General features: G+C 40.6%; 1 protein-coding gene across 10 annotated transcripts in view; it reads right to left on the reverse strand.

The window, feature by feature from the left end:
- The window catches only part of UBAP2L (ubiquitin associated protein 2 like), a 42,895-nt gene that overhangs the window by 9,532 nt on the left and 6,632 nt on the right, over positions 1–26,731 (reverse strand). For 6 of the 10 annotated variants that reach the window (XM_082833252.1, XM_082833249.1, XM_082833250.1 and 3 more), the window contains exons 5-23: positions 23,086–23,254; positions 22,587–22,682; positions 22,119–22,164; positions 21,482–21,594; positions 19,633–19,692; positions 17,362–17,414; positions 15,292–15,377; positions 12,565–12,736; positions 8,259–8,457; positions 7,373–7,650; positions 7,043–7,215; positions 5,834–6,023; positions 5,053–5,107; positions 4,477–4,651; positions 3,590–3,662; positions 2,307–2,502; positions 2,128–2,216; positions 810–863; positions 107–188 (exon numbers count right to left, since the gene is read on the reverse strand). In XM_082833252.1, the coding sequence (XP_082689378.1) occupies positions 107–188; positions 810–863; positions 2,128–2,216; positions 2,307–2,502; positions 3,590–3,662; positions 4,477–4,651; positions 5,053–5,107; positions 5,834–6,023; positions 7,043–7,215; positions 7,373–7,650; positions 8,259–8,457; positions 12,565–12,736; positions 15,292–15,377; positions 17,362–17,414; positions 19,633–19,692; positions 21,482–21,594; positions 22,119–22,164; positions 22,587–22,682; positions 23,086–23,254 (2,359 nt within the window). The remainder of the gene's footprint in view (positions 1–106; positions 189–809; positions 864–2,127; positions 2,217–2,306; positions 2,503–3,589; positions 3,663–4,476; positions 4,652–5,052; positions 5,108–5,833; positions 6,024–7,042; positions 7,216–7,372; positions 7,651–8,258; positions 8,458–12,564; positions 12,737–15,291; positions 15,378–17,361; positions 17,415–19,632; positions 19,693–21,481; positions 21,595–22,118; positions 22,165–22,586; positions 22,683–23,085; positions 23,255–26,731) is intronic. The other 4 variants (XM_082833255.1, XM_082833251.1, XM_082833254.1 and 1 more) reach the window with 1 other exon arrangement.

Here is a 26,731-nt window from a genome sequence, read left to right on the forward strand (position 1 = left end):
TGTACTTCTGTCAAAGATCTTAATTAAGGTGAAAACTGGACCCCTTCCTTCTACTAATCAGGTTTCTGCCACCAAGGCCAACACAACCTCCCTATCCCAATCCTACCAGAATAAGGGTTGCTGGCCAGGCTACCATCCCTCCCAGTCAGCGGAGTGGTGGGTGTGGGAAATGGGATGCTGTAGTAATCCTGAAAGAGAGAGAAAAGAGCAGAGACTCAATGCCACTCATTCCCAGAAGTGAGGACATGTCATTCAGGGTGAGAAGCAAGAGAATGTTGGAGTACTGCAATTTATCCAGCCATTGATTAAGCTGGCTTGAACTGGCACAAACTCCATATTACTCTTACATACACTGTCCCCTCTGCCTGGCCATGGGGACAGTCAGGCAAGGTCTACAAGTATGCCCACCAGGAAACACTTCAAGTCCATCAGCACCAATAATATTCTCAAACCTCTAGATATTATCCCTCATAGTCTACTACTACTGAGAAAACAGATCTTCCTTCTGGAATTCATCAAAGTGTCTGAGACATACAGGAAGCATCCCAAGAGCTCCACAGTACTCTGAGCTTTATAACAGGTTAAAATGTGTTTACTTCAAAGATGTCACAACTCTGATTAAAAAAAAAAAAATTACCTTCTGTTAGAACCACTCTCGAAGTACATTCTAATATATCTTAAAGTATGTGTATGGAGGTATGGCTTGAGAAAGAGCCAAGTCTGTGACTTATCAACTGAACATTTGGAATAATCCAAACATTAATTTTAAGATCACTTTCTTTTCCTAAGCTCTACAACCATATACTCACCAATGGAAATCTTGTCTGAAGCATCTGCAAGTCATCATAACCATATACTTGTGGCTGAAAGATACAAACATGTAACAATATTAATGAGGACTGGTCATGATGGTAGCAAACCAAGGAGCTAAGAGACAAGATTAATCAACATTCATCCTCATTCTTAAGAAGAAGAGGACATAAATTATTTCCTTCATTTTCTTTAAGAAAGAAGTGAAATACAAAGAGATTACATGATTCATGAAAGGTCTTGAAGCTTTCCTTGAGCTACACAGTGATTCAACTAGGCTGGCCTCTGGGTAGCAGTAGGGTACGCACAAGTCATACATATATAGCCTGCTTTATTCTACCTGTCTTTGCCTCCTTTGCCCTTCAAAATATGGCTTAAAATTTATCTCCTTCAGAAAGGATTCGCATTTTACTCTACTCTTTAATGTTTGGGTACTAAGGTAGTGTGTTAGCTATTAAAAAAGTGCTAATGGATGTTTCATATATATGATATTCTTCTAGACTCTCCGAAGGCAAAAACAAGTTTTTGGTTTTTTAAAAATTTTTATTGGAGTATAGTTGATTTGCGATGTTGTGTTAGTTTCAGGTGTACAGCAAAGTGGATCAGTTATACATATATATCCACTCTTTTTAGATTCTTTTCCCATATAGGCCATTACAGAGTATTGAGTAGAGTTCCCTGTGCTACATGGTAGGTCCTTATTAGTTATCTGTTTTATATACAGTAGTGTGTATATGTCAATCCCAATCTTCCAATTTATCCCTCCCCCCCACCCCCGCTCTAATCCCCTGGTAAACATAAGTTTGAAAAACAGACGTTTAAAAAAATTTTTTTTATTAAATATCCTTCATCTTAATAGGCACTGAATACACGAAGCTGATACAAGACACAGCAGAGCAAAAGGCTACTACTGTCAGTCACCTATTCTCAGATAGCCCCAGACTAAGTCAGGGAACTCTACTCTGACTAGGTCAGAGCCAGCATAGACCCCCAGAAATTAGGAATCTATCCAACTAGAGAAAATAATTCCCTAAGAAATAGAAAGGGATTCCAGTTAGACACTCTGGCCTTTGGCTTCTGAGGCCCAGAAATTGTGTTTCACCCGAGAAAATACACAGTAGAGGACCTGGTCTAGGTTTAGTCCTTCCTCTCTAAAAAATTATTTTTTCCCAAAACTACAAAGATTAAAAACTTGTTTGCTTACATGTGACAACCACTCATTTATTATTTAATTATATTCTTCCACCTGAAGCCATAGCCATAAAGAATAGCCATACCACCTTCCTCTTTTGGAGAAGATCCTTCAGTCTCACTTACCGGGTAGGCATGTAACAGCCCTGGAGCCATAATATATGGATTAGGCAACAACGGCGGGACCCCAGGAGGGAGGTTGGGAGGAGCTTTTCCTGAAAGAGAAATTATATTTTTATCTTGTCACACTATTACTTTGCTCATTCATACCAAAGGAATGCAATTCATCTTCTATGCAGGGCTACCTGAAGTTGTAGCAACTGAGCTTCGAGTGGAGGCTGTGACGGTAGAGTTGCTGCCTAGGCTGAGGCCCAAGCTACTGCCACTATTGAGACTGGAAGAGACACTGACCACTGGGGGAGGTGCAGAGACTGTGCTGGATGTGGTGGAGAAAGTGCTGGAGGAAGAATGAAGATTCGCCTCACTCTCCACGCTTGTGTGCTTCAAAAAGGCGGTGCAGTGGAAGAGAGGAGGAGGAAACAGTGATTAGTATAACAGGTCAGGAAAGACAATCCCTTCTGTTGATTATATCACACCAACTTCTCAATTAAAAAGGCTGAGGCAGGGTACTAGGGTGCTCTCTGCCAAAGTAATTAGAAGAAGTTACTAAATACTGTCTGGCTACACATTCCCCAACATTCATCTGGTAAGGATGGTAACAACAGACCCACTGCACATTATCACCCTGTTCAGAAAGGCAACAGAGCGAGTGGGGACAAACTTCCTAGAAACGAACACTGACTAGCCAATGAGGAGACAAAAGATAGTTTAGGTCTGAAAAATATATCATAGTCTTCTCTCCCACATTCTTCTTCACTAGGCCAGCACAACAGACAAGTTCACAAGCTAGAAAGAAGTACAAGTTCTAATGAATTTAAACCTGAAATAGTACACTTGAGGAAAGAGAGATTCCTGAGAAAGCCTTAACCCTCATTACCTTGCCCCAGGCTTTTGACAAAACAGACACCTTTGCCCAAAACAGACACCTTTGCCCAAAACAGGTCCTCCTGAAGTTAGTTTTCTTCCTTACCATCTCAGCTTAATTCCACAAATTGTTATAAAATCACAACAGTGAAATTAATTCTTTGGCCAAAAGCTCTCATCTGGCCTCTACTTTCATAGGATGCCCAGACTCAAACTGATTATTTTCAGGACTCACGTTTGCCATACCCCAGACCAATGAATGAAAATGGCTGTACCAGTTAGAAAGGGATGTTCTTACAGAATTTATCATAGCATACAAAGTCCCACCCAATTAAGTGTTAAAAAAAAAAAAAAGTCATATATTCAAAAAAGTCACTTCCAGGGCTTTGAGAATTGGCCCACAGCTCTGCAATATTTCTGGATTCTTCTGCCTCTCTCGGCTTCAAACATCCTTTTTACTCCTTTCCTGCAACTTCAGATGAATTATCACTTTGCCACCTCATGAAGAAATTTTCAAGACTCCCTTCTTGGGAGACTCTTACAGTTGGATAGTTGTTTAAGTGTAAACAAGACCATACTTCCTCTTTTACAGCATCACACTTACCAAAAGAGTGGATGTCGAAGTGCGCCCAGAAGATGTTGATGACGAAAGGGTATTCTGCTGAGTAGATAACGTGCTGTAAGGTAAAAGAGGTTGCCATTAGCCATAGGGCTATGGTTACCTGACCTGGAGCTTCAGTCAAGAACACAGGCCAGGGCTTCCCTGGTGGCGCAGTGGTTGAGAGTCCGCCTGCCAATGCAGGGGACGCGGGTTCGTGCCCCGGTCCGGGAGGATCCCACATGCTGCGGAGCAGCTGGGTCCGTGAACCATGGCCACTGAGCCTGTGCTCCGCAACGGGAGAGGCCACAGCAGTGAGAGGCCCACGTACCGCAAAAAAAAAAAAGAACACAGGCCAGACAGAGAACTGACTTGTGGTTGCCGGCAGGCGGGGTGGGGAGGGATAGAGTGGGAGTTTTGGGTTAGCAGATGCAAACTAGTATATATAGAATGGATGAATGGAAGGTCCTACCGTATAGCACATAGAAATATATTCAATATCCTGTGAGATAAACCATAATGGAAAAAAATATAAAAAAGAAAATATGTATAACTGAATCACTTTGCTGTACAGCAGAAATTAACACAACATTGTAAATCAACTATACATCAATTGAAAAAAAGAAGAACATAGGCAAAGAAGGCATAATATGGGACCAAGGAGATCCTGAGATCATATGGTAAACACAATGGCCAGCCAAGAGTAGTGAGCAGTTAAAGCAAGAATGGGTGTTGAAAAAGGGAAAAAAGCCTCCTCTGTCTTTACTTCCCATAGCTTTTAGGTTACCCACTTAGCTAATGTGGTCTCTGCTAGGCAGAGAGGACAAGATAGAACCAGAGAGCTCTGTTATTACTACTCACCAACCCAAACCTCCATCCTCACCCCAAATCACCTGCTGTGTTGTGTGGTGGTACTATTTGGAATCTCCTCATTGTGGCTCAAGCCACCCAAGGAAGATGAGTGCTGATTGGTTGTCGTCAGTAAGGAAGCTGCAGATACTGTTTCACTGAGAGGGGGGATGCTAGAAGTGGAAGGTGAGTCAGATTTCACTGCAGAGCCTGTAGCACCTGGAAATAAAGAAAGGAATTCACCTCATCAGAGGAAGTTATTAAGAGGTGACGACAGCCCTAGGCTGTCCCAAAGACAAGAGTGTGAGTTATTTAGTAATGGACCACTAACATTTAGGTACAATCTTTTCCTTTTTTTTTAATTCCAAGCATTTCACAGCACTGATCTCATTTGTCCAATAAAGAGAACCCAGAGGATTATCACTGTTACAAGACAGAGAACCTGAAACTTACGATAGTTTGAGATTAAACAGCAAGGTAGAAAAAACCAAGCTGAGACTATACCAGAAGTTTTGATCATTGAGGCAGGGCTCTTTTCACAACAATCTACGAAATGCAAAAATATTTAAAGGGGAGTAAAAACACTACAACTGAGAGGAAAAAGCCTGGAGAACACTCACCTTCAACAGATTGCGTGGTCTGTAACTGCGTGGCCTGCACAGAACTGAAGCCATTCTGGTAAAAAAAAAAGAGGAATAAGAAACAGACAAACTCAAGTGAATAGGTCAAGTTAGCACGTTGACTCAGCTTAACTTCTGTCAACCAATTTCTTTCAGAGAAATTCTATAATGAAAGGATTAACATAATGTATACTACCCAAACAAAGTAAAAACAACAAAAATTTAAAAACAACAATAGTAAGATATACCAACCCTGTGTGACCCAGGGCAACAGAAGGCAATGCCCAAACTGCTGAAGAGATCCCAAACCCCAAACAGACATAGGAAAGGTCCAAATCCAGTGATCCCTGGGGGAGGATGTGGGAGTATGACAGTTCAGCCAAACCACCTATTCTGCTGGCTGCATCTGACAGTCACTCCACATTGCCTCTAGCATATGCTGTCCCCCTCACCAAGCCAAGACATAGCAAGGTGAGGTCTACTGATATGCACCCACAGAAGGCTGGCAATCAGATCTTCCAAGAAGAGAAAACAGGTAATTGAGACTGATTCTACTAAAGAGAATGAATCTTTAGTGCAAAGAGAATGATCTTCTGGCTCTGAGTCTCCAAGGTTAGTGAAGAAAACTTTTATTTCACCAACCACAAAAATGTGGTTCAGCTTCTCAATCAGCACTTCAGAGGTGTCTTAGCACCATTTGTCAAGAAGTAAAACACTAATATTTCAGAGATTTTGCCCACTATTCTCCTAACCAATGCCCAGGGGCTCATGAAGCCAATACCTTTGCCTGAGTCAAGTCCTTTTGGGGTGATGAAGAGATGGAGCTGGGGTACCGCCGAGTCTGTGTGGATCTCTGTTCATATAGAGGGCCCTGAGCATTATTTTGGGAGGTATAGGTTGTCGACTGAATTGGGCCACTCTGATAACCGGACTCCTGACTCTGGTTAGATGAAATTGTGGATGAAGATTCACTGTGGGGAATGGAGAAGGAAAATCTGAGAGAGACGAATAGAGCAGATCCACTGATACTAAAACAGTGGAGATCCACTACTTGTGTAAGTTGATTACAATCAAAAAGAAAAATTCCAGCAACAAATAAAAGAAACTGCCGCAATTTTCTCCTGAGAACAGTAGGAATTTCCACGTCCTATAGAGCCAGGGATCTAAGCTAAGAATCCAGTTTAAAAACATTTTCAACTCTTAAAGGAAGAGAAAAATTTCTTGTTCCCTTACATGCTGCTGTTATTAGAAAAAGAGGCTAAAAGTCAGTAGAAAGGATATACTACTCTTGGTCCCTTTGATACCATCATAACATGAACCCTAAACATGGGAAAAATCACCTTTTGCTCATGTTCATTTTAAGGAATTCTGAGCTCCTGGCCCTCTCAAAAACCCTATGAAGTAAAATTCTCTTGAAAGGAACTTTTAAAATATTCATATGCATTAATAGCAATTATGATTCAACAGAGCTAGGCTGGGGCAAGACATCTCTATTTTTAAATTCTAAGGATTGAAAAAAATTCCTCCAGGGTTTTCTACTGCTTAAGATGGCCTTCCTTGATAGCTATCAGAAGAGGCAGGGAAGGTTCTACTGGAAAGGTTTCTTTTACTTGTGTAATGTATTAATGTTACCTCCTTCCTAGGAGTTCAAAGCTACACCCTTCGTAGGCTTAAGTCCACACCAAGGGGCTTAAAGTGTCAAACACATTTTTAGCTGTGGTAGAGGCCAAGGTACTGTTAAAGGTGGGGTACATGTCTCTAGGAACTGCGCCTGGACATTCTAGAAGTGCCCAAGGGATACATTTCTGTTTAGAGTTAGGAAAAACCTAGTAACAATATTTTAAAATGCTCAACAAAATGCTAAAATTGGCTACTTTTCTCTCACTCAATCAGAGGCTTGGCCTGTCCAGAGTTCTAGGAATCAGCAGGAGATTTAGAAAAACTGGTAAATGTCTGATAAAAGAAGTCTTATGACGGCTGTTTCCTCTACCTGGCCGTGCTGGTATAGAGGCTACTTGGAGCCTGGCTTGAAGAGGCGCTCGTGGTGGGGGTGGACTCATAATCAGAAAGGACAGGCTCTGATCCAAACTGCAACGCCCCAAACTGCAGATTTAGCCCTGAGATATCTGCCGAGCCAGGCATCTCCACAGCCAGAGCAGGAATCTGTAAAGAAGATAAAGTAATGGTTTACTATAAGCTTACTGTAAGACTAATAAAAAACTTCTGCTTTAAACCTCCAAATTACACCCTTACAATCTCAATTCTCAAATCCCACATCCCTTTGCCCTAAAATAATATCTATCTAAAAGTTCAAATATACCTTAGAAGTCAAGGAGGCTTTTTTCTTCTGCTGTTTCAGTTTTTGCTGAGCCGGCTGAGGGCTGGACGATTGGTTGTCTGAAGACCCAGGAGACATTTGTGGAGCCGAGGTGGATTTGCTTGGCAGGGGAGAAGACGGGGGTGGAGGTGCAGCAGTGGAGGTAGCCACTGCAGGTGGCTTCTCCTGAAGGAACACCTCCATCATGGTTGAAGACGGGGTGAAAGCCTGGCGCTTTGTAAAGGGGCTGTGCACTGTTGAATCATTTGGGTTCTTCAAATCTGCACGAGGAAATCCAATAAGCATGAGGCCAGAGGTGTTCGTGAACCTCAAGAAAATGCTATTATCCTGCTCTAGAGCCATGAACTAGGCCCCCAGGAATCAGAAACTCATATAAACAGGTCCTCTTGTAAGATTTAATCTCATTTCTATAGGTGGCAATCATTGGATTTTATTTGTTAAGCAGAACCTAATGAAATCAAAACTATTATCCTGCCTATGTAAGAAAGGAGTTCAGGAATTGTCCATGTTTAAAGTGTAAGGTCCTAAAATGGAAAAGCCCAAAGGCAGTATGATGTTTTCAAATACTACAGATAAACCTAGGGAAAAGCCAAAACATCCTCAGGTCAACAGAAGACTGCAAATGTGTACAGGGCTAAATTTGATGAAAGAGATATAGAGATATACAGCTGCAACTTATGTATTTAATTATTACTCCCCAGCTTTCTGAACTGAGCCTATCTCACCAGGGGAAATCACTGTGGGAAAAGAGCCAGTTGGCTGCGCTTCTCCTCACTTCAGAACACATTCTCTACCCCTACTCCTGCTAGCCTCCTGGCAGTAATGCTCCAATGCTTAAAGAATTCAAATCACTTTCCATATTTCTCACCATACTGCACCAGCGATGGGGATTGTGTGGTAGAGCCCATGTCCCAAGAGGAGGTGGTGGTGGTTCCAGATTGAGAATGCTGAGCTGCCAACTGAGCCAGGGCCTGAGCAGTCTTGAATTGCTCCAAGAACTGGGAGCCTGTGGTGCTGCTGCCTTTAGCTTCACCGACATCACCAAATCCTTTCCCTAACATGCTCACCTGTAGATCAACACAGAGATTAGAGGAATCCACATCCAAGCAACTTTGTTCAACTACTCAAAAAACAAACAAACAAACAAAAACAAAACACTTATCCCTGTTAAGAGCCAGTACAGATAAGACAAGTAAAGAATGTCCAGGGGCTTCCCTGGTGGTGCAGTGGTTAAGAATCCGCCTGCCAATGCAGGGGACACAGATTCAAGCTGTGGTCGAGGAAGATCCCACATGCCGCGGAGCAACTAAGCCTGTGCGCACAACTACTGAGCCTGAGCTCTAGACCCTGTGAGCCACAACTACCGAGCCCGCGTGCCACAACTACTGAAGCCCACGCGCCTAGAGCCCGTGCTCTGCAACAAGAGAAGCCACCACAGTGAGAAGCCCACGCACCACAACAAAGAGTAGCCCCCACTTGCCGAACCTGGAGAAAGCCTATGCACAGCAATGAAGACCCAACACAGCCAAAACTAAAAACTAAATAAATTTTTTTAAAAAAATGTCACAAAATAGAATAGTCCATTACAGCATAAGCTCTGGACTCAGACTGTCTACATTCAAATCCTGGTTAAATAATTGTGGAAAAATTACTTGTAATTGGTCTGTACCTCATTTTCCTCATCTGAAAATAGGAATAAAAGTAGTACCTCATAAAGGTGTAGGAAGATTAAACAAGATTAAAGCATTTAATATGTGCATGGCACATAACAAGCAGTCAAAAAAATAAGAGCCAGGGCTTCCCTGGTGGCGCAGTGGTTGAGAGTCCGCCTGCCAATGCAGGGGACACGGGTTTGTGCCCCGGTCTGGGAAGATCCCACATGCCGCAGAGCGGCTAGGCCTGTGAGCCATGGCCGCTGAGCCTGCACGTCCGGAGCCTGTGCTCTGCAACGGGAGAGGCCACAACAGTGAGAGGCCCGTGTACCACAAAAAAAATAATAAAAAAATAAGAGCCATTAAAATTTATACCATTACCATCACTTTCCCCTCCTTCCTTCTCAGGGACTCCTTTAATGACTGGAGGGGTTTTCTCCCCTTTGAATTTTTAAATCAACTAATACTTGATTATTAAGCTAACATGAAGGTGATATAAAATTTCACTTCAGGGGCTTCCCTGGTGGCACAGTGGTTGAGAGTCTGCCTGCCGATGCAGGGGACATGGGTTCGTGCCCCGGTCCAGGAAGATGCCACATGCCACAGAGCGGCTGGGCCCGTGAGCCATGGCCACTGAGCCTGTGCGTCTGGAGCCTTTGCTCTGCAACAGGAGAGGCCACAACAGTGAGAGGCCCGTGTACCGCAAAAAAAAAAAAAAAAATTCACTTCAGCCATTAAAGTCTTTGCCCCTTCCGCTGAACAGCTCAAAAGGAACAAAAACAACTAACTGAGCTTCATCTCAATGTTTCTAATAACTAGCATAGACACAAAGAAGCAAAGTCAAGGAGCTATCTCAGCTTCTGCATTAAATGATCAAGTAATGAGTCAATCTGATTTTATTGTTTTCTGTGTATATCCAAGTTCTACAGGGTAATCGTGATGACAAAACAAAATTTACTCTTAATGCTTTTGGGGGATTCTCTCTATTCCCTACCACCAAGTAAAACTACCAGCCTAGACCAGAAGATTAACCATGTCGCCTTGACTATTCTAAAGAACCTCCAAGGAGATTTAGTCTAGTCTCTCTTAGGTTCTTACTTAAGCACATCATGATCTTCAATTAAGCGGTGCTTATACAAAACCCATCTGTCCAACCCAACGTAAGACTTCTTTTTCCACTTCAGTCTGTATCCCAAGACTATACAAACAAGTACAAAAACACTGGAAATCTAGTTGAAAGTACAGGATTGCGGCAGAGAGATGATCCCGCACAGCATGATTACCAAATATTCTGCAAGCGTGAAACACTGAAGGTATAGAAAATTACCTAACATTCATATATTATAATGGGGAAGGGCTCCTATATTACTTACATCTATTAAATTTTAAGGGAAATTAATCCTCTAACCTCTGTCCTCAATGGAAAAGAACGACATTAAATAGCATACTGATTAACGCAGGTAATGAGAAAAAATAGCACTTATGTTTAGTTTCACATATCACATGACACACATTAAACAGAATGTTAAAGTGGAAGTATACTGAAAACTTATTTTTGATATGAGAATTTGGATTTAGGTGTAAATCTTCAACTCCAGACATTAAAGGCAATTAAAAGTGACACAGAGCACTTAACCCATTTTCCAGTCATATATCTTAGGTGTTGGTAGTTATTTTCTGATCTTCATTACATCTTCCTACGACCTTTGTCCCATTTTGTTTCTTCCTTCTTTTCCTTTTTAGTCCCAACACTCCTCTCCCTTCTCTGCCACCTTTTCTCTCCTGTGACCACTCATACATGGCAGAATATCAACCACCAAATTACTATTAACACAAAAAACTATTTTAAGACAACAGTTAAAAACTAACAGAGTGGGACTTCCCTGGTGGCACAGTGGTCAAGAATCCGCATACCAATGCAGGAGACACCGGTTCGATCCCTGGTCCAGGAAGATCCCATGTGCCGTGGAGCAACTAAGCCCGTGAGCCACGACTACTGAGCCCTTGTGCCACAACTCCTGAAGCCCGCGCGCCTAGAGCCCGTGCTCCACAACAAGAGAAACCACTGCAATGAGAAGCATGAGCACCGCAACAAAGAGTATCGCCTGCTCGCCGCAACGAGAGAATGCTTGTGCGCAGCGATGAAGACCCAACACAGCCAAAAATAAATAAATTATTTTTTTAAAAACCTAACAGCTCTGGATTAGAGGCTGACTTAGCAGTTTTACAGCTGAATTACTCTAACCTTACTACTAGAAAAATAGAAGTATATGCATACACATAGTTTCTTACCTCTTACAACTATAGTAACCCTCTAGCAAAAAATAAACAGGAAAGTAAAATAAACAGGAAAGAAGAGAGAAAAAGCAGTACCTTTAGGATTTACTGACCATCTTTGTTTAGTTATCTAGCCTTTGCTATAATTGATGACCTTGAATTTTAAAAAATATTCTGAATCAACAAGTCATTTGCCATAAGTGCTCTAGGTTAATAACCAATACCACTACTTCCACATTTGTGGAGACTTTACCCATTATCTTATTTATCTTCCTGAAGCCCTGTAAGATAGGCACAGCAAGCACTCTTATCCCTACTTACAGAGAAAGGGAGAAATAGCTAATAAGCGGGCAGATTCAGGAAGACCCCAAGTTTTGAGAAGCCTAGCTCAGAAATGTCTGGTTTAAATGAATACATATGACAATTCTGCTCTATCAAGAAAAAGGGAACGGCTGGACTTCCCTGGTGGTCCAGGGGTTAAGACTCCGTGCTCCCAATGCAGGAGGCATGGGTTCAATCCTTGGTTGGGGAACTAAGATCCCACATGCCACACAGTGCAGCCAAAAAACAAAAAACAAATGACAGGGAACTGCTACAACCTTCCAACCAAGTTTAATTAGTATTACTAATACTAATTAGCCAAAAAACAAAAAACAAATGACAGGGAACTGCTACAACCTTCCAACCAAGTTTAATTAGTATTACTAATACTAATTAGCATTAAAATTGGTTGTCATTGATTTTCACTCAAGAATAACAGTGAACAATGTTTGCACAATAAGTATTCAGTAAATGACGTTAACTCATTCTTTTTTTAAAGCCTACACGTTAAAAAAATACATTTAATTAATTAATTAATTGATTGATTGATTTTGGCTACGCTGGGTCTTAGTTGTGGCATGTGGGCTTCTTAGTTGTGGCATGCATGTGGGATCTAGTTCTCCGACCAGGGATCGAACTCGGGCCCCATATATTGGGAGCGTGGAGTCTAATCCACTGGACCACAAGGGAAGTCTCCTAACTCATTTTTATAAGATGACTCAGTCTGTCCAAAGCTAAGTCCTCTCCTAGAGCTATATCCCCTACTACCCAACTCGACATCTCTACACCCAAGTCAGCCTAGGAAGACAAAAGAAGACGCTTTACCTTGCCCCAAACCTCTGGGTATCACTGAAAGGAATTACTGTATGTATGTGCTGGGGTTGCAGAAAAGTTTGGTTAGGATACACCATGTTTCCTACTTACCATACTGTGATGAGAAAACGTGTTCCCTGAAGCAGGCTGTGATATGGCACTCTGCTTCGAGTTACTGAACACCAGAGGCTGGGCAAGAGAAGGAGCCTGAGATGGATCCAGATTAGATGAATCATTCTCCATTGAAGATGGTGTCTTCCCCAACAGAACAGCAAGGTCAATTCTGGTGGAGAGATGGGAGCTTGATGAATAATGACTGAACATTCCAGCATTCCCCAACACCCGACTCAGATTATGGTTAGATCAAAATGAAGTCACTCCCCAGAAACACAAAGCCGTGAAATGCTTAATTCATCAAAATAACAGATCTGTAAGAGCCACAACAGTATCTACCTATGCTCCAATGAGGCTGCCAACCTTAATAATGTTATATATTTTAATTTTAGTGAAATTAACTTAGTGAAATATCAAATGTTACTTTTAATACAGCAGCTCAATAATTGGGCCAAAATTTACAAATTTTTACCCATGATTTTAATACTGAATACCTGTCATTACCAATATCTAATATATAAAACCACATACTAGAATGCTGGCATCCTCAAGCAGCTTTGGAACAAGAAGGGTTTGGGGAATTTTTCCCCAAATTTTAAAAATATTTCAAGTTACTTGTGATATAATGAAAATATATACTAGGGGCTTTTCAAATTTCCTGAGTAGTAGGAGTATCTTTTGTTTTTCATAATTGGTCTCTTTCAACTACAGTTTATGCTAATAAAGTAACTCAGGGTGGGACCCCTCACAGAGTTTCAAGAAGGCGGCGGGTCACCAGAAACACCAAGAAAGTGATTAGAGAGTTGGAACTTTCAGCCCCACCACACTCCACCCACTTCTAGAGAAGGAAGAGGAGCTAGAGACTGAATTCAATCACCAATGACTTTATCAATCATGCCTATGTAATGAAACTCTCATTAAAAACTCTTGAACAATGAGGTTCAGTGAGCTTCTGGGATGCTGAACACATCGATGTGCCAGGAGGGCAGTACACCCAGAGAGGGCTTAGAAGCTCTGTGCTCCACCAACCCCCATACCATGCCCTATGCATCTCTTCCATCTGGCTCTTCCTGAGTACTGGTTATAATAAACCAGGGACAGCAAGTAAAACTCTTTCCTGAGTTATATGAGTCATTCTAGCAAATTATTAAACCTGAGCAGGGGGCTGTGAGAACTCCCAAATTTGTAGTCGGCTGGGCAGAAATGTGCAGGTGGCCCATTTGCAGCTGACCTCTGAAGTAAATAAAGGCAGTCTTGTGGTACTGAGCCGTCAACTTGGGTCTGCGCTAACTCTGGAGAGTTAGTGTCAGAACACCCAGCTGGTGTCAGAGAATTGAAGAATTGGTGTGGAAAAAAATCACAGATATTTGGTATCATAGAAAAAAAAAAAAAGTATGGAGGTTCTTTAAAAAACTAAAAACAGAACTACCATATGACCCAGCAATCCCACTACTGGGCATATACCCTGAGAAAACCGTAATTCAAAAAGAGACATGTACCACAATGTTCACTGCAGCACTATTTATAATAGCCAGGACACGGAAGCAACCTAAATGTCCATCAACAGATGAATGGACAAAGAAGATGTGGCACATATACACAATGGAATATTACTCAGCCATAAAAAGAAACGAAATTGAGTTATTTGTAGTGAGGTGGATGGAGCTAGAGTCTGTCAAACAAAGTGAAGTCAGAAAGAGAAAAACAAATACCGTATGCTAACTCATATTTATGGGATCTAAAAAAAAATGGTACTGATGAACCTAGTAGCAGGGCAGGAATAAAGACACAGACATAGAGAAGGGACTTGAGGACATGGGGGAGAGGAAGGGGGAAGCTGGGGCAAAGTGAGAGTAGCATCAACATATATACACTACCAAATGTAAAATAGCTAGCTCTTGGGAAGCAGCAGCATAGCACAGGGAGATCAGCTTGGTGCTTTGCAATGACCTGGAGGGGTGGGATAGGAAGGCTCAAGAGAGAGGATATATGTATGAATATGGCTGATTCACTTTGTTGTACAACAAAAACTAACAGCATTGTGAAGCAATTATACTCCAATAAAGATGTATGAAAACAAAAAACACATTACCTCTGGTAATGACATCCTGAACATCCTATTCCTATCGCACTTCTCTTTAGGACATTCTGCATCAACAGCTATCATACCCAGGTCTAGAAATAATCCAAGAGTCTTTCAGGGGATAAAAATATTCCCTGACAAGTGTTATCTTCCTCTACTGACCCCAATACCTATGTTCAAGTTCTAAAAATTTCATAAGCCAGATCCTAGGGAAAAAAATTATCACCGTGCTCAGTGGGCTAAGCAAAGACCATAATTATTAAGCAAGAGAAGAAACTATTGAACAGTTCTGCAAATTCAGAAATAAATGAAAACTTTCCACTTTCAGCTTCTCTTTACCTGACTTACTACAAGTTCTAAGTTTTAATCAATACCTATGATGCTGACAAGGCTGACCTATGTATTAAAGGGCTGTTTGGGGCAGAGTTAGCTTTAAAATTGTAATATATGGATTTCCATTCAGTAGATTACTAATATCAACTCTTACAAATCTACCAATCAACTTAATAGGACCCTAATATGATTTGGTTATCATTATTACCGACACCATGGGAGTCTGTAGAGGTCCAGTGCCATTCTTCCTTACAACTAACTTAGCAGATACCCTTGGGAAAAGATACAGAATTATACCACACACTTGCCTCTGACCAGCAGTGATTGTCACATTCTCCGCAGGCAGAGGCACTGACGACACATTAGAGGCAGTGAAGATCTTGGTCTCAGAAAGCTGGAAAACAGAGGAATTAGTCACTCCTAGTGTTAGGTAGGTTTCAGTCAGAAACCTGGCACAGGTTAAGGGGAATTCAACATCAAGAAAAAGGGGAAAACTCTTTGAAGAGAGAACTACCTACTCTAAGGAATCCTGAATGGACTGACTTTCAAGCCCCTTCTATCTGTGCACAATGGTTTTATCAAAAGAGAGGGTAGAATCAAGAAACCTAATAAAATCGAGTGGAGTCACATAATATGGGCACTGAACTTACAGGAAGGTGAATATGGTAGACAGAAAAACAGAGAAAGCCCCTTTATGTTTTCCCGCTACAGCTCCCAACTCCTACCTCAATCCAAACCATACTTTATCTTCCACTACTCCTCTCAAAGAAAGGAAGATCACAGCCAAGATGAAGACAGATATAAGCTAATTCTTGGCTTTTGAGCAGTAAGGGCCCAAGTGCTGATGAGTCGACATATGGAGGAATAATTTTAACATGCACTTTTTGGGGACTTCCCTGGTGGCGCAGTGGATAAGACTCCGTGCTCCCAATGCAGGGGGCCTGGGTTTGATCACTGGTCAGGGAACTAGATCCGACATGCATGCCACAACTAAGAGTTTGCATGCCACAACTAAGAGTCTGCATGCCACAACTAAGGAGCCGGCGAGCCGCAACTAAAGGAACCCTGGAACCACGACTAAGGAGCCCGCCTGCCACAACTAAGACCTGGTGCAACCAAATAAATAAATACATATATATTTTTAAAAGGCATTTTTTGCCTTAAAACTGACTTTGTTACACCTAGTCTCTCCACTATAAAACACTAAAATTAGGTAAACAATTGTAAGGAATAAATCTTCCTACTATTCAAAAGTTGATTTTTTTTGAGGCGGGGGGCATGCTGCCCGGCCTTCTGGGATCTTAGTTCCCTGACCAGGAATTGAACCCTGGCCCTAGGAAGTGAAAGCGAGGAGTCCTTAACCACTGGACCACCAGGGAATTCCCCAAAAGCTGATTTTTTTAAAAAAACTTTTTGATTAAAATCTCCCCTCTAAAAACAGTGAATCCACTCCCCCAAATATATCATTCTCTGAAAGGTGGTTAAGCTGACAAGCCAAATCTTAGAAAGTATTCACAAAGCAGTCTAGCTCTGCTACAAGGAAAAGAATCACCCTCTAATGCTGATACATCCAGAATTTTAAAATTCAGGCCTGAAAACCAAAACAGTTTGACACATCATTTCCTCTTATCATATTCTGTCTTGACTGAATAAATACAAGTACAGGAAGGTTCATCCATGATCACGGGAAACTGTAATTCATAGCAAAAGCTTGACTGTGACCAGGGATCAGGAAAATTCTTTTACTCAGGAACTACTCCAGCGAACTCATATAGCTTGTTTATATGCCACCCATCTATGAGGTTTCCTAGTTTAGTCAATCTGGAAGATAGCCAAACCTACATGTTCATCTCAATTACAATCACCATGATGCACTCTTAGTACAAAAAAAAGGGGTCCCAGAGTCAACCAGACTGTAAACTTAAGAACTTGGTACTGTAACTCTCATCTGTACCCACCTCTAAGCCAATTACAGGACCATACACCAATGCCTGAATGTGAACCAAATAACTGATTTGCTCCAAGGAGAGTCATGTGCCACCAGAAGCTATTACTCAATGCACTACCTGCCTAACTCCATTTCTAGTGCCCTACCCAACCACCATCTCTTCCTGGGATAAATCCGACAATCAGATATTGGACTTACACAAGTGCACTTGCCCTTTCCATAGTCTGGTTCCACAGAGTCCTGTTCATGCCCAGTCTCCTTCATATAACATATGTGAAATGTTCTGGCTCAGAACACTATTTTGGATGTAAAAGTTTTGGGTCAGAATCTTAAGGGTGAATTTTGAGGGGTAGAAACATACCCATTTTCTATCCCTAAACACCACTTAGGGATAGAACGTACTAAAGAGGAATGACCTGGGAATACCTACATCTTCATTCCAATCTTCAGTTCCCCACTCCTCTGTTGCAGTCCTCCATGCACCTGGGAATAAAGGAAAAACAATGAAGTAATTTTAAGTACCAGTACAAAGCACAGGCAGAAAATACGGACGTTTTAAACTTTTGGCAGCCAAAAGTGTAACTAGAATTTAGTAATCAGAAGGGATTCTTGGGCTTCAGAGGGAGGAAAAGATTTTTTAGAAAGGGATACCTCAGAACAACCAGGGTTTTAATAAGATTATGATTTCACAGCTACTTTCAGTTCTTGTTACACAGCTGTAATAGGAAAGAGAGCAAGACAGTAAGAAAGAGAGAGAAAATGCAAGAGACAGCAAGACTCCAATGGACCCAATGCTCCAAGCAATCTCTTAAGGGCCTTCAAGTCCTCTGACTTAGTAGTCCGTTCAGTGAAATGGCAGCAGACAATTTAAACTGAATCATGCAAGCTATACTTATTTGGTATAAGACAATACTGCAGGCAGTCTGAAGAAAGATGGCAGCAGGGGCAGAGGAACACAAATGGTTGCCACATTATAGTCAAAGGGCAGTGAAGAAGGAAAGGCCTGAAATCCAAACTGAGAGCACTGACACCTACCTGCTATGGGAACTGAATTTAAAAATGCATACTCAGGGCTTTCCTGGTGGCACAGTGGTTAAGAATCCGCCTGCCAATGCAGGGGACGCGGGTTCAATCCCTGATCCGGGAAGACCCCACATGCCATGGAGCAACTAAGCCTGTGCGACACAACTACTGAGCCTGCGCTCTAGAGTCCATGTGCCACAACTACTGAGCCTGTGTGCCACAACTACTGAAGCCCACGTGCCTAAAGCCCATGCTCCACAAGAGAAGCCAACACAATGAGAAGCCTGTGCGCCGCAACGAAGAGTGGCCCCGCTCTCTGCAACCAGAGAAAAGCCCACGTGCAGCAACGAAGACCCAACGCAGCCAAAAATAAAATTAAATTTAAAAATGCATACTCAGCAGAAGTCAAGTTTATAGATCGTTTTGATTTAACTATAAGAAACCCCAATGGATCTGTTCTTTTCAGAAGACACAAGATGAGATTGAAAAATAAAATATGTGTAATAGTTACCGTACTGGTCCTAACTATACAAAACACAAAATCTGACCTGTAAAAGTCATGGCACAGACAATGGAGGGACACAGTTTCTGTAGGAGAGGTCTGTAAATAATCAAACCACCTTGCATATTCCCCTTGTTTTGCTTTACGTATACACATATCCTCAGAAAAGGAACCTGGCATTTTTTAAGGAATATAGGTGAGTTTCTATGAGACCTAAAATTCTTCCCTTCAACCAAAGAACCACACTAAGAAACAGGAACCTCGGTGTAGCAAGGACCAGAAAATGCCTTATTTTCTTCTCTAGAATAACAGTATATATTTAATAATTCTTAAAACATTCTCTCCAAATGGGGAAACTTCTTACAAGAATGAAAGAATGAACGCATGGCATTCAGATTTCACTGTCACTGAAGAGAAATATGCTAACACCTACAAAACCCGTCTGAAATTCTCTTAAACATTTAATAATGAAAAATCCTATTTCCTAGAGAAAAATATGTTCAGTGCAATGCCTTTCCCAGGACAATATTAAAACTATGCCAGGGAAATTCCAAACCACTTAATAATGACAATGTTCTCCAAATCAAACTAAAGTCCAATCTCAGTTTAGACAAGTTACAAACCACACTCTTCTCTCCCTCTCTAGTGATGGCATTTTTCCTCCCCATTGACAACCATCCCACCCTGGCTAAACTGGAATCCAAAATCTGGGTTAACACATACACACAATCCTAGAATTGGAAGTGATCTAAGAAGTCATTTACTACTGAGAGGCTATCTCTCAATGCAAGAAATTTTTTTTCCCCTGTACTCTAGCGACTGCATCTGGAATGGAAAGGAAGACTGTAGACAGCTACTTGACACCTTCCTATATAGGACATATGGTCTTGGCTAAGGAAAAGGACTACATTGAGGAAGCGTTAAGGCACAGAAAGAGTGCAAATGCTCTGAACAAAAGATTAGGGCTTCCATTCCATCAGCAAAAAGCACAGACAATGTAAATGTTAAATATTCATTAAACTAATTTTTTTAAGGAGGAAAAACAGGCACAGAATATGAGAGAAAAAAGCAAAAAATAAAAAGCAGGAAAACAGAAAAATGACATATCCACAGATATTTCAGTTCATAAAAATCTATTAAATATCCGGGGCAGTTAGGCGCCTGGATGTATCATACCAGGAGCAGTCTCAAATTTTCGGGGATAATTTGACCCCTCAACCCCAATGAAATCAAGTCCTGAAACAAAAAAGAAAAGAAAAGAAAAAACAACCAGTGAAATTTTGCTTGTGAATGAAAATGTTTGCCCCCAACACACAATTCCCACTGTACCTGTGGATATTTTAAGGGTAGATTTGAGTCTCTTTTTAAATTAAAAAGGGAATTTGTAATTTGCTATCATGAAAACACAAAAAGAGATCATGCATGAAGCTTAAGTTCAAATCATGAAACTTGAAGGGAATGCATGAAACTATACTCAACACTTTCACACTAACAAGCAATTCACATAATTTTTCATTCAGCCACAAATCAAAAATTTCTGAGTCTAGCCTCCCAAATCTGCTATTCTCTACTCAGTATAAATAAACACACACCTCTTTCTTCCCTCTCTCTTTTCCCAACCAGATCCTTGTTGAAAATAGCTAAGGCTTTCAATCTAGGACTGGGACTCCATGCCTAATTTTCTATCCACAACTAAAAACAAATCCCTCGACTTCTATTATCTTTTCTGCCAATGATAAAAAGCCAAATACCCAAGAACGAACTACAGCTCAGAAACATATCTGTTATTCGGACTGTTACCAATGCTCTACAAAGCCATCAAGAGATGAATGAAGAGCAGTTCTAATGCCTCCAAAGTATAAGTTAAAACAGAAAAGGATATTTCATAGCCAAATGGTTAAGGGACTTCAAAAAGATATCTAGCTTGCCAATAACTCAACTTTAGCCTCCACCAATGAGAAATCTGTATTAAAAATGAGTTTATAAGATAGCTTGATGAACAACAAGCAAGTAACATTCAGGACCTGAGGTACAGCATATTGTGGGCAGTAGATGAGAAGTGATTTGTGCCAAAGACCTTCCTAAAGACGCAGGATTAAGGTAACTGATTTCTGAAAGGGGGTAAGGCAAATTTAAATGGATAAGGAGTCAAAGAGCCTATTTCATGCTCTAATATTAACCCTTCCCCCACTTTGTAAGAGGAAAAAATTCTCAGGCTTTCCATGTGCTGGCTCAGCCAGAAAGAGGTAGCTGGTCTCATAAGAAAGTACTCTGGAACCAAGAGGCTGTTCTTATTTAAAGTAGTAAAAGTTATCTCTTACTCCCAAACACATCTTGGTGTATCCCACAAGCCTGACATATCCTCAAACATATATACACTACCCAAATATGCATCAAAGTCAGCTAACAAAAAAAGCGAATCCCATAATACTCTACCACACCCAGAAGACTATCCAACAAAGAAAGGCAGAAAGTCTCCAGATTTCCTTCTTGCCCATAAACTGAGATTTCCCAAAAAATTAAGGGAAAAAGATAATCCTATCTCTGTATGCAGAAACAAACTGACAGTGGGCTTTGATTCTGGGCCCTATTCATCTTTACAAGTAGTGGCTTGATTAATTCTGGATATCTTTTCAAAAGGCAAAGCTAAGTAGCCAAACAGAAACACTAGGAAATACAATTGCAGCTAATGGTATAATGGAAAGAGCATGAGCTTTGAGAGTCAAAAAATTCTGAGTTCAAACAAATTTCATAACCACTCTTGCAGTCTAAGTCTTGTCATCTGGAAAGTGATGATAAATAATGTCTATTTCATAAAATAGTGATGAAGATCAGGTGCAACAGCATGTATAATGTGCCCATGGGCACAAAGTAAATGAAGGAGAGTACACTGCAATTCAGTTGTCACCCCTTTCCTCTCTCTGACTCAGCAGCCAAAAACTACTCCACTTTTTTGTTAAGTATATCCTCAAAAAAATTATTTCTTTAGATTCCCAGAGACAAGAAACTAATAAAAGTCACTCACTCGTCCCATCATCTGGTTCAAAGTGGCCAGTGTTGTTCCATGTATTGCCGCTATTATTGCCATAGTTATCATCAGTATTGGCCGGCTCTGCATAATCAGCTGGGTTAAAGGTTCTGGGAGAAAAAAAAAAAAAAAAAAAAGCTTAAAAGAGTCTCTGAGCTCTAAGCAGCACCAGTGAAAATTAACTCAAAAGGAGGGCAATCAGAATCTTGACTGTCTCTTTCCTAGTACAGATCAACCATGGCCCCATTCTATAAGCCTATAAGCTGTCTACTTTTGCTCACTTACCAGCTTACCTAAAATTTCATGGTATAATCTTTTTTTTTATATAATTTTAATTTATATCCACTATCCCTTTTGGATTAGGACACCAATAAAATCCACATGAAGATTTTGAGAAAATAGCAGGTATGTGTATTCTAATGAGATAAAATAATTCAGGTGGTAAATGCTTATCTCCCAGAAATAAGCCCTATGCCTATACACACCTGATGAAATAGTCCAGCAATCGTTCTGATCACATTTTGGTTATAGCTGCCTATTATCCTCAGGATACCAGGATATTAACCATGCTAAAACATTATGGTAATGCTTAAGGAAAAATTAAAGACTTTAACACTGGATCAATGAAACTTACCCCATTCCTTGAGCAGAAAACCTTCCTCCCCGCCTACCAGAGCCACCTAAAGAATGAGAAAAAGAGGGAGAAAGAAATATTTTAGAAGTTGATATAAAATCACCTTGCCAACAGAGGCAGCTTTGGAAAGTAAGTGGTTGACATCATCAGATATTCCTTCTCTCACTCTGTAGCACATCAGTTAATATAACACAGCAGGACAATTATTATTGACAAGGTTGTTCCTTTGCTGATCAAACTGCTGGATCCTCAAGCAAATACAATAATAGCAACAATAAAGAGCAGAGGAAATGACATCTACCTTCCTTCCCACTGCCCACTCAGTAGTCTCTAGAATTTGCATGACACTTCAACAATTAAGGTATCCAGAGTCCATGTGAATTTGTCTGGTTTTAAATAAAGTAGACCCCTACTAAACTAATAAGAGTAGCTTGCCCCCAATATCCATCCCGCCAACAAACTGATCACCTCTGCCTCGGCCACGACCTCTTCTGCCTCTTTCTGTGCCTCTTCCAGAAGGCCCTCCACTCTTGGTGCCATCTAATCCATTTTCCTGACCTCGAACTGAAATTTAAAAACAAAACAAAACAAAACAAAACAAAACACCACAGATGGCCAGAGCAAAGTGAATAGAAAGTATGTACATAAATGGTATGTATACATGGTGGTGGGGAGACAAAAACAAAGAAGAGAAAATGAGCTGGAAGGATGGAACATGATGGTTACTAGGGAATGGTTACTAGTCAAACAATTTTACAAACGGCTACAAGGTAACTTCATGCTCAACTGGTGGCTGTTGCTAGAAAAGGCTACATGCAAGAAATGCCAAGGTCTCAGAACAGATGATTTTAAGAAAAATCATAAGGATGATATAATGGTTACTAGATCCAGCCTCGCAGAGCCCTGACATCCCTCAAGTCTAGACATTACTAACCCACAACTGGTTTTGTTAAAGCCCCATGCATACACTCTCGTCCGCGGCTGGCACCTCTCCCCCGTCTTGGTGGCCCACCACGTCGCCGACTATAGTCTCTGTCCCGGTCTCGATTTTCTTTGCCTTCCTCGTTGGATTCCGTTTGGCCACCGTCCTTCTGTCCTGAGACTCCTTTCTTCTTCCCAACCATCTCCCAGGAATGCTAAAGAAGAGCAGAGCATTCATGTCTAATCAATATAGGCTGCTACCAGGAAACCAGAGATAAAAGCTGGGACAACTGTTAACCATTCTCCTCTCAGCATCCACATCTAAGATAACTTCTATTAGTTTATTTCTGTTTAAGTGGAGAGTATAGACAGAACCTCAAAACAAATTCTACCCCTATCACTGCAAAATTAAAGCCCTTTTTGTAGAAGAGGTGCTTATAAGCAAATGGATTGCAGGGATCACTTCCAAAAGGGTTACCGAGATCTCTGTCCAGTTCAGTCACTCGGCGTGGTAGTCAAAGGACCTAGTTACTTACTGGACCTTTCTGTCAAGTGTGTTTCCTGGGCTGAAAAAACTAATTCCCTTTGGATTCAGTGACTCCCAGTTTTTTATAGCCTTATCCATGTCAAATAAAGCAGAAAAGAAAACTGAAAGTTTGTAAAAGTTAACTCTGAATTCAGAATGAATGAATATCATTTGACTCTTGAGTATATTCTCTAATTCAGCAACCTAGAATTTATGAGGAAAACAACTATACCTACTCCCCAACCCACCCCCCTTCACACACACCAATTTCCTTTATTTAAAAGAAGACCAAGTAGCAGTCAGGAAAGCACAGCCCTGGCCTTGAGACATGCTGACTATAGGAAGCCTTCCATTCCTGGTTTTATTCACTGTGTTCTCCCCTATACATCCTGAATTGCTACAATACGATTCAACCTTCCTCAAAGCAGTTCATTCCAGATTGCAGGAGGGAATATTTACAGTAAGGAAAATGAGCTAAACAGTCTTGCAAAAACTCATTCCTTAGGAAAATGAGTTTTATAAATTTGAAGGTTTTTTTTGGCCTTGCTGTGTGGCTTGCAGGATCTTAGTCCCCTTACCAGGGATTGAACACAGGTTCTCAGTAGTGAAAGCGTGGAGTCCTAACTACCAGCGAATTCCCTATAAATTTAAAGTTTTAAACACACAAATACATTGATTTACAAATTTTTGCAGAAAATATGTACAAATAAAAGTTCCAGTTCAATCACCAAGACTATCAGAGCTTTACTATCCTAGATACCATCTAACCCAAACTACAATGGCCCTGTTGCTCAGCAACAGGTGTCTAATATCCAGTAACTTTGAAAATATGGAATAGTAGTATGAAACTACTATTAATTTTGTCAGGGTTGATAATAATATTGTGGTCATATAAAAGAGTAACCTTTAAGGGAAACATGCCAAAGAATTTAGGAAATAAAGTACTATGATGTCTACAACAACTTATTTCCAAATAATCCCAAGTGTCCACCAGTGGATGAGTGGATAAACGAGATGTGCTACAAACATACAACGGAATATTATTCAGCCTTAAAAAGGAGTGAAATTCTGACACAAGCCACAATATAGATAAACCTTGAAAACATTTTGCTAAACGAAGACACAAAAAGACAAATATTATTTGATTCCACTCATATGAGGTACCAAGAACAGGCAGAACCTTACACGAGGTAGTGAAAATAGGTGTTACCCCAACCTGGGAGTCGGGAAACGGAGAGTTAACTGTTTAATGGATACAGTTTCTAATTAGGAAATGAATAAGTTCTGGAAATGGATAGTGGTAATGGTTGTCCAACACTGTCAATGTCCTTAATGCCAATGAATTGTATACTTAAAATGGATAAACTGATGTATTTTGTTAAGTATATTTTACCACAATTTAAACATTTTTAAGTTCAAAAACAGTATATTTAAAACCATACTAAAAGCATATCTACATATTCTAAAAAGTCCACAAGAAATAGTTTACTAAAAATTAAGTATCTGCCTAGCACTCGGCAGCTCCTTGTTGCCTACTCTTTCAACCCACCCAGATTCCACATTATAGCTGGTAGGTCAATTTTTGCTCACAGTAGCTTCAATTCATAAATTATAGTAACCTTGTAGCTAAATCTACATCAGCAACACTGGAAACCAGACTCGACACAGTTCTTCGAGTTTTTGCTACTCTGTCTCAAAACCTGATAGGTTTCAGAAACCTGTCACCTTTTTCTTCTCTATGGTTATACATCAGCTGCTGGCACGAGATGGGTTCTGTAGTAAAAAGAATTACTATAATCTTCCCGAGGCACTGCCAGTTTTCTAATACGATCTCATCCAACCAAATACATCCAACATTGATTCCCATTGGTTTCACTAGTAGCTTATTTATTTGTGGCATAAACCTACATTCTCTACCTTTTTTTCTTTTTTGATACTGTGAAAGGTCAGACTTGTAGCACTAGGCAGGAGATGCTAGAAGGTGAAACAAAATATGACTTGTGCAAAAAAAAAAAAAAATTCACTTTTTTTTTTTTTGGCCGTGCCATGCAGCATGCAGGACCTTAGTTACTCAACCAGGGATCGAACCCATGCCCGCTGCACTGGGAGCTTGGAGTCTTAACCACTGGGCCGCCAGGAAAGTCCCCCAAAAATTCACACTTTTTAAAAGTGTAAGTAGATTCACCTCTACCTCTACCCCACTGCCTCGAAAATACAGAGGCAATTACTCTGGAGTAAACTCAAGATGAACCAGAACTGCTTTCTGATTATCCAGGCAGTAATTTTCAAACAAGGCCCATAATATAAAATCTAATCTAGGACCACACTTTTGAAGAGAAAAAGGTACGAATTTAAATTCAATGATTAAAAATAGTTTTTCACTATTATTTCCCATTGCTTCGAGGAAACTGACAAACCTCCAACATTCAGCTAAAGTGACACTGTAACATCAGTAAGTTAATCTCTCTAAGGATGAAATCTGGTTATCAATTTCAACCAAAGATCCCCTGAGTAAGACCAAGTAAATAAAAATGACTTCAAATGATACACTCCTCATTAAAAAAATAATAATAAAGGTCTCTACTAAACACTGCAGGAACATACCAAAGATTAATTAGTAAGGCAGAATCCCTGCTCTTAAGGGGCTTAAAAATTTGAAACAGTAATAAGACAATAACAAAACACAGGATTCTCATTAAATAGAAAGGAAAGGAGGAGGTGAAAGCAACTCTAAATTCTAGGGCAAGAGTTCCTCCAATATCCCCTGTCATCTCCAGGGATGGTCAACAGGCTCTAAAGTTTGTTTCTCTGCTAATTCAACAGAAGTAAGTTCACATGATGAAAAGGTATTGTGAAATGTAAAGCTGATATTGGTGGGAGTGTTCTGAAATCAGAATCCAGTAGTCTGAGGCTTTGTTCAATAGCAATAAAACATGTGAGCAGAAATCTTCCATGATTAGTAACTAAGGCTATTAAATAGCACCTCTAACTCAGACTAACCAAATCTTGAAAACAGTCACTAGCCTAGAATGAATAATTTATTTCCAGGCCAACTAGAAGAAACTGATTTTATCTGTTTTCTCCTATTTATTGTACATAAATTTTAAGTATTTGCAACCTGCGGTAAATAATCTCCAAGACAGTTCCTTGCTTTATTTGGAGAATA

The sequence above is a fragment of the Leucopleurus acutus genome, assembly GCF_964270905.1.
Source record: "Leucopleurus acutus genome assembly, chromosome: 2".
NCBI lineage: Eukaryota > Metazoa > Chordata > Mammalia > Artiodactyla > Delphinidae > Leucopleurus > Leucopleurus acutus.